The sequence below is a fragment of the Lathyrus oleraceus genome, unplaced genomic scaffold (genome assembly GCF_024323335.1).
Source record: "Lathyrus oleraceus cultivar Zhongwan6 unplaced genomic scaffold, CAAS_Psat_ZW6_1.0 chrUn0449, whole genome shotgun sequence".
Taxonomy (NCBI): Eukaryota; Viridiplantae; Streptophyta; class Magnoliopsida; order Fabales; family Fabaceae; genus Lathyrus; species Lathyrus oleraceus.
Window position 1 is genome coordinate 42027 of NW_026112840.1, and position 14201 is coordinate 56227.

The 14201-nt window shown below is 34.4% G+C and overlaps 1 protein-coding gene and 1 pseudogene across 2 annotated transcripts in view; both read right to left on the minus strand.

Annotated features, from left to right (window-relative positions):
- The window catches only part of LOC127114242 (mitochondrial uncoupling protein 1), a 42452-nt gene extending 30392 nt beyond the window's left edge, over positions 1–12060 (minus strand). The window contains exon 1 of one of the 2 annotated variants that reach the window (XM_051046565.1): positions 11861–11869. Coding sequence is in view for 1 of the 2 variants with exons in the window: in XM_051046561.1 (XP_050902518.1) it covers positions 12022–12045 (24 nt within the window). In the remaining variant the exon portion in view is untranslated. Of the gene's footprint in view, positions 1–11860; positions 11870–12021 lie in introns of those variants that run through there. The other variant, XM_051046561.1, reaches the window with a different exon arrangement.
- Positions 232–3449, minus strand: LOC127114243 (mitochondrial uncoupling protein 1-like; annotated as a pseudogene).
- Positions 12061–14201: the final 2141 nt, after the last annotated feature.

Consider the following 14201-nt stretch of genomic DNA (forward strand, 5'->3'; position numbering starts at 1 on the left):
ACTTTTTAGTCTGCGTCAAAACAAAAAACATAGGAATTAAAACAGCAAAATTTGTAGGTTAATTGTGAGAATGTATGTTAGAACAAAGAACATAGTCAATTAACACATAAATGTCACTATCAATGCTTGGGTACGTTCATAACAACAGTTGGACTCATGTTTGGTTTTGATTAAATTAAAATTGTTATTTTATTTTGATCCAAATTTTGGATCTATCACAAAGTACTCAACTCATACCTGTTTTAGAGTTAAAAACATGATCACATTCCAAGATCCTAGCCGTCCGAAATTTGGTATGAATCCCTTATAAAAGGCTAAAGGTCCCTGCAAAACCAATCAAATGACATACCGATTTCAATATTTCTCCAATTAAAACATAAGTTATTGGAGAATTCCTTCACCACTTCCACAACAGAGAGTTATGCAAAGAAAAAAAAGCATATTATGTAACGTAGAAATGAAAGTGAACAGTTTTATGTTAGCATATAAGCAGGCGTGAGAAATGAGAATGTTTAAAGATGCCATGAAAACTGAAAGTTCAAATGATGTTAGTTCAATTTGCAATGGTTGCAGATAATACTCCAAGCACCCACCTCTTATCAATTTGATATGATCAAGTTCTGTGAAGTATTTTGTTTTATACAATTAATGCTTAAATAAAGAAAAGGGAAAAGTAATGATAGCAGAAAAAACCATACATCATTTTTTAATGTTTTGACGAAACAATCAATGGTGCTTTTGTAACTAGGATCTCCCGTCATTCTTGACTTTACCTGAAGAAGAAAATTCGAAAAATTGAATTAGGGAAAAGGCAAAACTGCATAGTTTAGAAGCTCACCAAGCAACTGAATGTAGTACATATAGTTAACACACTATAGATAACATGATGAGACAATAAAAAGTGCACAATCAAACATTGATATTCACAAGTAAACACTGATAAATTACCACGTCAACTGGGGAGCCAATACACACTGCAAAAAAACCCGCCCAAGACCAGAAAGAAGATGTGTAACAACGTTATCGGTGAAGCCTGGAATTTTCAAAATGGTCTGCAGTAGAAGGAAAAAAAACAGGCTATTAAAATAAATGAAATTGGAGTAATAGCAAAATTTAACTCAAAAACGCAGTTTAGTATCTTTTACATTACCTCTTTCACTTGATCATAGCTGGCTAGCTCAGCAGCATTAATGATAGCATTTCTTGCGACATTGGGGCCAATGCCAGTCCAAAGTGCTCTGACTCCCTCCTGATTGTTTGATAGAGATTAAACAAGACTAATTATGAGTTTGGATCATAGAAAAGGACTAAAATCATCTTTATCTTTCACAAATCATAGAAGGTTAAAGGAAAATACTTGTTTCACAATTGTTGAATAAGCATTCAATGATCCAGTGTAGCGCCTTGGCACGCCAGGAGGCAATTTTCCTTCTGCTTGAAGTCTAACTTTGACAAGATGGGTAGGATTTGCCACTGCAATTGCTACAGCAGCACCTGTTGATAAAGAAAAATCAAACAGGTTTCAGTATCATGATTACGCATTATGTATTGAGAGCTTTAGGAGAAATATAATTGGATTTACCAGTTGTTAATGCAGCGAGAATTTTTTTCACCAATGGAGCATCTCCAACATGGTCTTTCCCAACATACAAATTCTTAACCTGTTAAATATCCCAAATAATTCAAACAATCAAATTGCATACGCTAAAAAGTAGATATATGAACTCAAATAAATAAACAATCTTTGAGACACAGTCAATACTCACAGGCTCGTATAACCCAATTCTTAAACCTCCATACAAACATTGACGGTGTAACCCTGGCACAATTCCCTTCTAGAGCGCTGAAAGACCCTCTTCCCTGGCAATGGTTCCAACTGTTCCCAGCATTGCCCTTATATTTAGGTAAGTCTATCGTGTCACCAGCTACAGCTTGCTTTTGAAGCTGAAGCCTAACTTTGGCAGTGTCCAGAGGAATAGTACATATCTATATCAAAGATAAATTTGAGGATGTAATATTCAATATACGTTAGAACGAATTCTTGAAAAAGCACTACAACATGACATCTAACAAGCAAACGGAAGATGCAAAACAGCATAGTTTATATATGATAAGCTGAATCGATCTCCTTAAACAAGGAAAATTTGTGAATAAATCGAAAATTGTTGCATGGGAAAATTTATAGAAAACTATTCAACTATTGTGCCATTCTTCACTGCTGATTCGTTCAGTGAATATCAAATACAGCATTTTCAAAAAATTTCCTCCCAAACAGATAATTAAGACTTTCAACAAAACAATCGATTTATCCCAACATCCAATTCCAAGATCTGCAACTACAAATCACCGAGCATAGACCAATCGTAATTAATCAACATTACATCTTGAAAATAACAGCCATGAGTTTAAAGCAAAATCCTTTAATAACATAAGAGCCCTTGACAAAAACATTTCCTATGTGCCTATACATGTTTGGAATCACAGTGAGTTTGAGAAGTCACAGCAGAACTATAATTCTATTGAATCTCCAAATTTTAGGTTTTGCCAAAATCATCGTGCTTCTGCCAAACTCACCGTCAATCCAAACACCCACTAAGACTAACCACTAGCAATTGGATACGCTCAACCACAAATTGAGCCAACCTTCATGAAAAGCTTATCATCAAAAACAAATTTGCACACCAACTCATATTCAACTTAACTCTGACCAAGCAAAAGGGTAGTAATAATCAAAGTAAAAGAAAAAAAATGCAACTTAGATAACTACAAAAAAATCATTCCCTAGTTCATCCAATTTTCTGACCCACTACTATAGATCTATGTAACACCAACACTTTAGGTCCAAGATGCGTCCATGTCTGATACAACACAAGACACGTGAGGTTACGTTTACATAATTTTCTCCGATTACAACAACCCGTCAACATCGTATGCCACAACAAAAGCACAAATTCCCAGAACATTAAAAACACACAAATCAAAGTCCATCACAGTCAAAACACAATTAAGTAGTATCCTTTAATACACAACAAAAAACAATAGGTTCAAATTCAAAAACCCAAACCGGTTTCACACTACTAAGCACCGGACTCCCTGAACATAGAGACACCGATAATATTTAAAAAAATAAGTATCTGTGCAAGTGTATCGACACTAACACAGCGACACAGATAATAATTTTAAAAATAAATATTTGTGCAAGTGTCTGAAACATAGAGGCGCTGTTTTAAGATGTGTCAGTGCTACATAATAGTTTTTACACAACAAGATGATAACAAAAACAGATTACAAAGTAAAGAGAATTCCCAATCTAATGAAAACCTAAAGAAAAGGGAATAAATATATAGCGACATGCATATATGTACCTCAGCGAAACATGCAGAGAAAGCACTACTGGCGAAAGTGCTGGCAAAGGAGATATCAGAATTACTGCCACCACCTCCCACCATAGCTTCAAAAGTAAAAATGTTATAGTTAGTGAAAAAAAACAGTTAAGAGCGAAATCGAGAGAAAGAAGAAGTAGAAAAATGGTTTGAGAGAGAGGAAGAAGGAGAAAACCTGAATTTTGCACAATTGTAAAGGAGAGAAAGAACTGAAAGGTTTTTATGCCACTGATCGCCAATGAGAAATTAAATAAAGTAAAGTGTGGACATAAATTAAATAACTTAAAGCAAGACAAGTAAAATAAATAAAAGCGATAAAATAAGAAGTGACCCAACTCAATCTCACTAAAGTGAGATAACCCCCCGATGTGACGGATTACCTCCTGGTTAAGGGCTGATGAGTCATAGCTTCTCCTATAGCGGCCGCCATGCGCAACGTCATGTGTACAATATTTGCCGAAAAACCCTCATTTTTGGTTTTTTTTTCTTCGTTTCTTCGAAAAGGGTCCCAAAAGAGCTAAATATCTGAAAACAACATAAAAGAGAGCATAATACAAACAAAATGATAATAAAGTCCTAATAAACATGTGAAATCCGAGTCAAAAATACGGTGTGATTCAGTGTGATCAAATTCTCCCACACTTAAACCTTTGTTTGTCCTCAAACAAAACTCTTTATAGTTTATGCAAAAAAAAAATATCAACTAGACTTAATTCAAGGCAAAAAGACTTATGGTGGGGTAATGCGGTCGTAGGCTTCTTTTCGTTTTCTTAAAGTCCTTTTCATTCAAGTGCAATCACATTAAGCCCGTTATCCGTACATACTCATAGTAAAGTGACCGGTTAGTGACTATGATCTTAAGCATGGGACTCTGGTACATAAGTTGGTGTAACCCATTTATTTAACCAATTTGCAGTTGTGGGGGATTGGATCGTAATCCACCCTACCAAGTTCAGCCCAGATACCTCTGAACCAACCAACAATAGGCATATTCTTATATATATTTATATATATATATATATATAAAATAATCTTGAGACACAGTCAATACTCACAGGCTCGTATAACCCAATTCTTAAGCTCCATACAAACATTGACGGTGTAACCCCTGGCACAATTCCCTTCTAGAGCGCTGGAAGACCCTCTTCCCTGGCAATGGTTCCAACTGTTCCCAGCATTGCCCTTATATTTAGGTAAGTCTATCGTGTCACCAGCTACAGCTTGCTTTTGAAGCTGAAGCCTAACTTTGGCAGTGTCCAGAGGAATAGTACATATCTATATCAAAGATAAATTTGAGGATGTAATATTCAATATACGTTAGAACGAATTCTTGAAAAAGCACTACAACATGACATCTAACAAGCAAACCAGAACCTCTGCAAAACAGCATAGTTTATATATGATAAGCTGAATCGATCTCCTTAAACAAGGAAAATTTGTGAATAAATCGAAAATTGTTGCATGGGAAAATTTATAGAAAACTATTCAACTATTGTGCCATTCTTCACTGCTGATTCGTTCAGTGAATATCAAATACAGCATTTTCAAAAAATTCCTCCCAAACAGATAATTAAGACTTTCAACAAAACAATCGATTTATCCCAACATCCAATTCCAAGATCTGCAACTACAAATCACCGAGCATAGACCAATCGTAATTAATCAACATTACATCTTGAAAATAACAGCCATGAGTTAAAGCAAAATCCTTTAATAACATAAGAGCCCTTGACAAAAACATTTCCTATGTGCCTATACATGTTTGGAATCACAGTGAGTTTGGAGAAGTCACAGCAGAACTATAATTCTATTGAATCTCCAAATTTTAGGTTTTGCCAAAATCATCGTGCTTCTGCCAAACTCCCGTCAATCCAAACACCCACTAAGACTAACCACTAGCAATTGGATACGCTCAACCACAAATTGAGCCAACCTTCATGAAAAGCTTATCATCAAAACAAATTTGCACACCAACTCATATTCAACTTAACTCTGACCAAGCAAAAGGGTAGTAATAATCAAAGTAAAAGAAAAAAGCAACTTAGATAACTACAAAAAAATCATTCCCTAGTTCATCCAATTTTCTGACCCACTACTATAGATCTATGTAACACCAACACTTTAGGTCCAAGATGCGTCCATGTCTGATACAACACAAGACACGTGAGGTTACGTTTACATAATTTTCTCCGATTACAACAACCCTCAACATCGTATGCCACAACAAAAGCACAAATTCCCAGAACATTAAAAACACACAAATCAAAGTCCATCACAGTCAAAACACAATTAAGTAGTATCCTTTAATACACAACAAAAAACAATAGGTTCAAATTCAAAACCCAAACCGGTTCACACTACTAAGCACCGGACTCCTGAACACATAGAGACACCGATAATAATTTAAAAAAATAAGTTCTGTGCAAGTGTATCGACACTAACACAGCGACACAGATAATAATTTTAAAAATAAATTTGTGCAAGTGTCTGAAACATAGAGGCGCTGTTTTAAGATGTGTCAGTGCTACATAATAGTTTTTACACAACAAGATGAAGACAAAAAACAGATTACAAAGTAAAGAGAATTCCCAATCTAATGAAAACCTAAAGAAAATGGAATAAATATATAGCGACATGCATATATGTACCTCAGCGAAACATGCAGAGAAAGCACTACTGGCGAAGTGCTGGCAAGGAGATATCAGAATTACTTCTCTTACGCCACCACCTCCCACCATAGCTTCAAAAGTAAAAATGTTATAGTTAGTGAAAAAACGTTAAGAGCGAAATCGAGAGAAAGAAGAAGTAGAAAATGGGTTTGAGAGAGAGGAAGAAGGAGAAAACCTGAATTTTGCACAATTGTAAAGGAGAGAAAGAACTGAAAGGTTTTTATGCCACTGATCGCCAATGAGAAATTAAATAAAGTAAAGTGTGGACATAAATTAAATAACTTAAAGCAAGACAAGTAAAATAAATAAAAGCGATAAAATAAGAAGTGACCCAACTCAATCTCACTAAAGTGAGATAACCCCCCGATGTGACGGATTACCTCCTGGTTTAAGGGATGAGAGTCATAGCTTCTTCCTATAGCGGCCGCCATGCGCAACGTCATGTGTACAATATTTGCCGAAAAACCCTCATTTTTGGTTTTTTTTTTGCTTCGTTGCTTCGTTTCTTCGAAAAGGGGTCCCAAAAGAGCTAATATCTGAAAACAACATAAAGAGAGCAGAATACAAACAAAATGATAGTAAGTCCTTATACATGTGAAATCCGAGTCAAAAATACGGTGTGATTCAGTTTGATCAAATTCTCCCACACTTAAACCTTTGTTTGTCCTCAAACAAAACTCTTATATAGTTTATGCAAAAAAAACAATATCAACTAGACTTAATTCAAGGCAAAAAGACTTATGGTGGGGGTAATGCGGTCGTAGGCTTCTTTCGTTTTCTTAAAGTCCTTTTCATTCAAGTGCAATCACATTAAGCCCGTTATCCGTACATACTCATAGTAAAGTGACCGGTTAGTGACTATGATCTTAAGCATGGGACTCTGGTACATAAGTTGGGTGTAACCCATTTATTTTACCCAATTTGCAGTTGTGGGGGATGGATCGTAATCCACCCTACCAAGTTCAGCACCAGATACCTCTGAACCAACCAACAATAGGCAATATTCTTATATATATATTTATATATATAATATATATTATATATATATATATATATATATATATTTATATATATATAGATTTTTTTTTTTATTTTTCTAAGCATGGGGCTCTGGTACATAAGTTGGTGTAACCCCTTTATTTAACCCAATTTGCAGTTGTGGGATTGGATCGTAATCCACCCTTCCAAGTTCAGCACCAGATACCTCTGAACCAACCAACAATAGGCATATTCTTATATATATATATATATGGGGCTCTGGTACATAAGTTGGTGTACCCCTTTATTTAACCCAATTTGCAGTTTGTGGGGGATTGGATCGTAATCCACCCTTCCAAGTTCAGCACCAGATACTCTGAACCAACCAACATAGGCATATTCTTATATATATATATATGGGGGCCTCTGGTACATAAGTTGGTGTAACACCCTTTATTTAACCCAATTGCAGTTTGTGGGGGTGGATCGTAATCCACCCTCCAAGTTCAGCACCAGATACCTCTGAACCAACCAACAATAGGCATATTCGTATATAGATATATATATAGATATAATATATATATATATAATATATATATATATATATATATCTATATATATATATATCTATATATATATAGATATATATCTATATATATATCTCTATATATATATATATTTATTTTTTTTGTGATCATTCCACTTATTTTCCTCGGTCCCCACCTACCGTAGAGCATGCTTAAGCCGGAGCTGACTGCAAGGATAAACTACTTAAGGACTTATTTGTAAAAAAAATTGGGCCACAACAACATGGGTTGTCGGGATCGACTCTTATAATCATGAAGCCGACGTATTAAGACAATACCGATTTTTAAAAAACGTTTTCCCAGTCTTTACATCCCGTCATAAACCTGTCTTATAGCCTGAATATTCCAAGATGCACTGTTTTCTTTGCTCACAATTTTTTTTGGTAAGGTTAAAGAAATAGGAGAAATACGGATACTCTACACCCAGATGACTCGTCAAACCCATGTTATTTTATTGAAAGGAAAGCAAACACAAAAACCGCTCAAAACACTAAAAACAAAGAAAGCAATAAAAAACGATAAATCTCCTCCCACACTTAAACCGAACATGGTCCCCAATGTTCCGATATGAGATAGGGTAGGAGTAACCTGGAAGAGAGAGAAAGAGAATCATGGATGATCACCGGTACCGTCGCCGTCACGAGCATTTACTTTAACAAATATTGTAGACTCGAAGAAACGAGGAGGAATTGGGTGAAGGGGGAATAAGGAAATAACAAAATTAAGTGAGGGATTATATTGTTAAGGGCATACGAGGCATGAGGTTTATAAGGTAACATGCCATATTAGCATAATATCCTCCCGAACCAGAATGGAACATTACCATAGAGAAAGTAGGGTCCAAACGGTTTTCTACAAGATGCATATTTTTACGTCCGGCTACCCCATTTTGTTAGGATGTATGAGGGCAAGATGTTGTATCGAATAAAACTGAGACGATGAAAATCCCTGCAACCACATTTGAAGGAAAACCACTTCAGCAAATTTGTACAAATCAGAACATATGCAAGATGACTTTTTACCTAAAAGTCCCAATAAAAAGATTTTGGTAGTCATAGTTGAAAATTACTAGGATCTGAAATGAATTATAAACAATATGCCATTTTCAAGTTGATGTACATCAATATCTATTAAAGACACATTTACCACATCTATTGATAACAATGACCAGAACAAGGCATTGGAAATTTCATATTATGGATTTCAAAAATTTTTATACAATACGAGCATGGGACACGAGAAATGACACGTCAACACACAGTATTAATTAAAAAAAAATAATAATTTAAATGTGGTAAGTCAGTGTCAAGAAACAAAAACCACACGTGTCTGACATTGGACACACCTTTGATCGGAGGTGTAGGTTCTTCAGATTAATTAACAAATTTATGTGATTTAATCTAATGTAATGCATGAAAACTCTATATGAAAAATAGCTGGGGTGCAGACCGAATTATGCTTCCAAATCAAAGGATCCCTGCATCACTTTCTATATCTCATGAAAAAGGTCACAAATTACTATAAATTCAGAAAAAATAAACTGAACAAGTGAAGTAAAGCAACGAGATTTAATATGGAAAATATTGAATTTAGACAAAGAACAAGTTCATTTAATCATTGCATAGTTCAAAAAAAAACTGAATAATATCTAAAAAAATGTTCAAGTCAAGAAAGGCTTCACGTTTTTATAAAACTTGTAGATATTATAAACGAAATCAACGAATAAACCTGAATAATTTGTTGGGCACAACAAATCAAACAAAATCAAAGAGGCAAACATAAGAACATTACCTCTAAGGGCCTTAAGACTGACATGATCATAGCAAAGGTGTGGTACCTACAAGTATCTCGGACGATCAATGAGTTATGGATTCAATAATCTTTAGCTAGTGATGTTGTTTGATCACACTTTTGGGGTTGAGAAACCTTCCTAAGTTGGAAATGACCTCCAAAGATGTACAATTGTATGCCCTGCAGCATCAACACCTTCATTTGTAACCTCAACTGTTGGCTCTCCCTATCAAATATGACCCAAAAAATAGTGAAATCAAAACACAATACAACCCTTACCCGACTAATAATATAAAAAAGAAAGTGCCAGAAACAGTCCAATATTTATTATAGATTTGTGCAGTATTTACTATTTGTAACAAAACAATCACTTAGCATACATTCTAAAAACCAAATGAAAAGAGGCCATAGAGAACATTACTTGTAATGACCACAAGACTCATTTTGATCTATTCATGTCAAGAGCGTACATACCTTCCTACAAAGACTCGAACGAACAAGTTAGTTATCACTCCAAAATAAATAATGGAAAATAAAAAGAGTAACATTTTAGAGTAAACAAAACGACGGAATTATAAAAATGCATGATGTTATAAGCATAAAAAAGAGTGGCATTGACCTTTATGGGAAGTCTTTTGAAAGAGGAAAAAGAAAAAGATACAATGAGAAAGTCCTACTAAACCAAACATCCTATTTCTAGTTACCTTTGGAAGATACCAACAGTTAAAGTAACTTACTTTCTATGAATGCATTATCTATATTGTGAGAACCAAATCAAAAACGGAAATCACGATTTCAAACAAAATTAAAAGTTTACACTTCTGAAATATGAACACTGTGGCACAAAAATATAAAAGTAAAACTGTAAAATTTATCTATGATTATAAAATCCAGAAACATAGAAAACAAAGCTATTATGAACTTCTGTACTCCAAATTAAAAACCAAATCAATAAAAACTATAGTTGAGCACCAATGGTATATTTAACATAGACATGATATGAAACTGTCCAAAGTCCAAGCAAATGAGTGAGCTTTTTTGTTCTTACTTCTTTTTCTGACACTGATTCTTGATCCATATGAATCCGCAGAGGTTCCACTCTTCACCTTCTGAGCACCTACCACAGCAGCTGACTTAGCTTTGTCAGCACCGACGATTGCAACTGTTTTCGCTTTGCCCATACTAACCGACGCCATACTTTTGCATCTGCCATCTTGCCACTTCCGTTGCTCTTATTATTCTTCTTCACCATCACACATCGTCCTCATACTCGTCGCTGCCAAGCCCACCATTTCCCCATTGGTCAGGACCAACTTGGTGCCTTGCTACCCATGTTGTTTCTTCCAAAAACCTTCAGAAAAAAAAATTCAAATTTTTATTGATTCTATTATCGCTAATGATATTACACACATTGTTCTAAACTACTGTCAGCAATTGTAGTCGTAGCTTCAACATTAAGGTTTTAGGCCGCTGTTATGACTTTAATTTACGAGGATAGCTTAATCCAAAAAACTAATCAGATGTTATACACATTTTTACAGACTACAGTCATAACTACATTTACAATTGCAATATAAATATGTTTAAAAGATCTCTGCAACAACATTCCAAATGCAATTGCAATCCCATCACTAGAGCCAACCCAAAAGACTAACCATATAATACACATTGATAAGTTACAATCATAATATAAAGATTTAGAGATGTCTACAACAACAATGTATTACAGTTGCGACCGCATCAGCCATTGTAATTACCTAAGACCGGCTGTGAATCCAATCCAAAAGGCTAATAAAATATTATGCACATTGTTCTAAATTACGGTCACCAACCACAATATAAAGGTTTAGAGATTTATGCACAACATCACAAACTGCAATTGGGATCGCATCACTGCCACTGTTACGACCAAAGTCAAACACGAACAAATACAGAGACACCGACGCAACACAACACCAACCCATACACATCGAAACTAGTAATAATTTCAAAAAAAGACTGAATAAAAAACTTACGCGTCGGTGCTACAGAGCTCACTAACGTCAGCATTGGTCAGGCATTACTAAAATCAAAATAAACAATTCACACGTCGGCGTTGATTACGACAGTTCATCAATATGGATATCCTATTCAATGCAAATTCGAGTACCAAAGAATTGAAAAAAAAAAATACAAAAAATCAGGATTCAATAGATCTCTTAACGAATTAAAACGAAAACTCAATTAGTTTCCGCAAGATCTCTCAATGAATTGAAAGCAACGAAAAGGCTTATCAATTTTCCCCATGGCGGTTTACACACGAACAGTAATTGAATCAATTACACAGAATTGCATGCATTGAGGTATTTTAGAACAGAAAAAATAGGTTTTTTTTTTGGTTTTCTATCGAGAAACAACTGAAGCTATGAAATTAATTGAAGATATGAAATTAAGAATAGAGAGAGAGAATCACCTTGAGAAATTGAGGGAGAGGATGGGGATTGGAAGGAGTGTAATGTAAGGAAGGGAGATGGTGGTGACCAACAAGTCTGTGAAAAAGGAAAAAACAAGATACGGTTAGGAAGTCATAGTTAACCACACATACTACTGCCATTCTATTTCTAGTTACTTTACCTGAAGGAGTTTGATCCTACTCATCACGACACAACAATAGTAACAGATGGATGGATTCAAAATAACATTGGGGAAATAAAACACGTACCTAACAGAGTCAATGAAATGAATAAAAAGTTGTTACTTATTATCTAAATGACATCAACATCGTATGCCACAACAAAGCACAAATTCCCAGAACATTAAAAACACACAAATCAAAGTCCATCACAGTCAAAACACAACAATAAGTAGTATCCATTAATACACAACAAAAAACAATAAGTTCAAATTCAAAACCCCAAACGGTTTCACACTACTAAGCACCGACTCCCTGAACATGAATAGACCTAACATAGAGACACCGATAATAATTTAAAAAAATAAGTATCTGTGCAAGTGTATCGACACTAACACATCGACACAGATAATAATTTTAAAAAAATAAATATCTGTGCAAGTGTCTGAAACATAGAGGCGCTGTTTTAGGATGTGTCAGTGCTACATAATAGTTTTTACGCAACAAGATGATAACAAAAACAGATTACAAAGTAAAGAGAATTCCCAATCTAATGAAAACCTAAAGAAAAGGGAATAAATATATAGCGACATGCATATATGTACCTTAGCGAAACATGCAGAGAAAGCACTACTGGCGAAAGTGCCGGCAAAGGAGATATCAGAATTACTGCCACCACCTCCCCCCATAGCTTCAAAAATAAAAATGTTATAGTTTAGTGAAAAAAACAGTTAAGAAGAAAACGAGAGAAAGAAGAAGTAGAAAAATGGTTTGAGAGAGAGGAAAAGGAGAAAACCTGACATTTTGCACAATTGTGAAGGAGAGAAAGAACTGAAAGGTTTTTATGCCACTGATAGCCAATGAGAAATTAAATAAAGTAAAGTGTGGACATAAATTAAATAAATTAAAGCAAGACAAGTAAAATAAATAAAAGTGATAAAAATAAGAAGTGACCCAACTCAATCTCACTAAAGTGAGATACCCCCGATGTGACAAAGAATAAGTTCATTTAATCATTGCATAGTCCAAAAAAGACCTGAATAATATCTGAAAAAAAGTTCAAGTCAAGAAAAGGTTTCACGATTTATAAAACTTGTACATTAATAAATGAAATCAACGAATGAACTGAATAATTTGTTGAGCACAAACAAATCAAACCAAATTAAATAGGCAAACAAAGAACATTACCTCTAAGGACTTCAAGACTGACATGGTCATAGCAAAGGTGTGGTATCTACAAAGTATCGGACGATCAAGTTAGTTATGGATTCAAAATAATCTTAGCTAGTGATGTTGGTTTGATCACACTCTTGGGTTGAGAACCTTCCTAAGTTTGAACACGACCTTCTAAATATGTACCAATTGTATGCCCTGCAGCATCAAAACCTTCATTTGTAACCTCAACGCCTGGCTCTCCCTATCAAATATGACCAAAAGAAACAGTGAAATCAAAACACAATACAACCGTTATCAGTATAATATTAAAAAGAAAGTGCGAGAAACTGCTCAATATTTGTTATGGATTTGTGCAGTATTTACTACTTGTAACAAAACATCACTTTGCATATTGTAAAAACCAAATGAAAAGAAGCAATAGAAGAACATTATTGTAATGACCTCAAGACTCATTTTGATCTATTCATGACAAGAGCATACATACCTTCCTACAAAGATTCGAACGAATAAGTTAGTTATCACTTCAAAATAATTTTGAAAATAAAAAGAGTAACATTTTAAGAATAAACAAAGACGAAATTATAACAACACATGATGTTTATAAGCATAAAAGAGTGACATTGACCTTTATGGGAAGTCTTTGAAAAAGAAAAAAGAACAACATACAGATAGAAAGTCCTACCTAACCAAACATAGTATTTATAGTTTACCTTTGGATGATACCAATAAAATTTACTTTCTATGAATGCATTATCTATATTAATTATAGTTTTTTTTTTACAAATAGTCTACGAGACAACTTGCAAAGTAGAATTCATAAGCAAAAAATGTTTTATGTTATAAACATTGTTGTGCAATCTCTTAGTGAATAGCTTTATTATACATGCACTTAGGTATTGTTTCGAAATCCATAATTTTAGTGGATATAGGTTAGATAGCACAAGAAATCACGTAGACGAAAACAATTCGCTGATTTTGTAAACAAATATTTGTAGTATTCTATAAT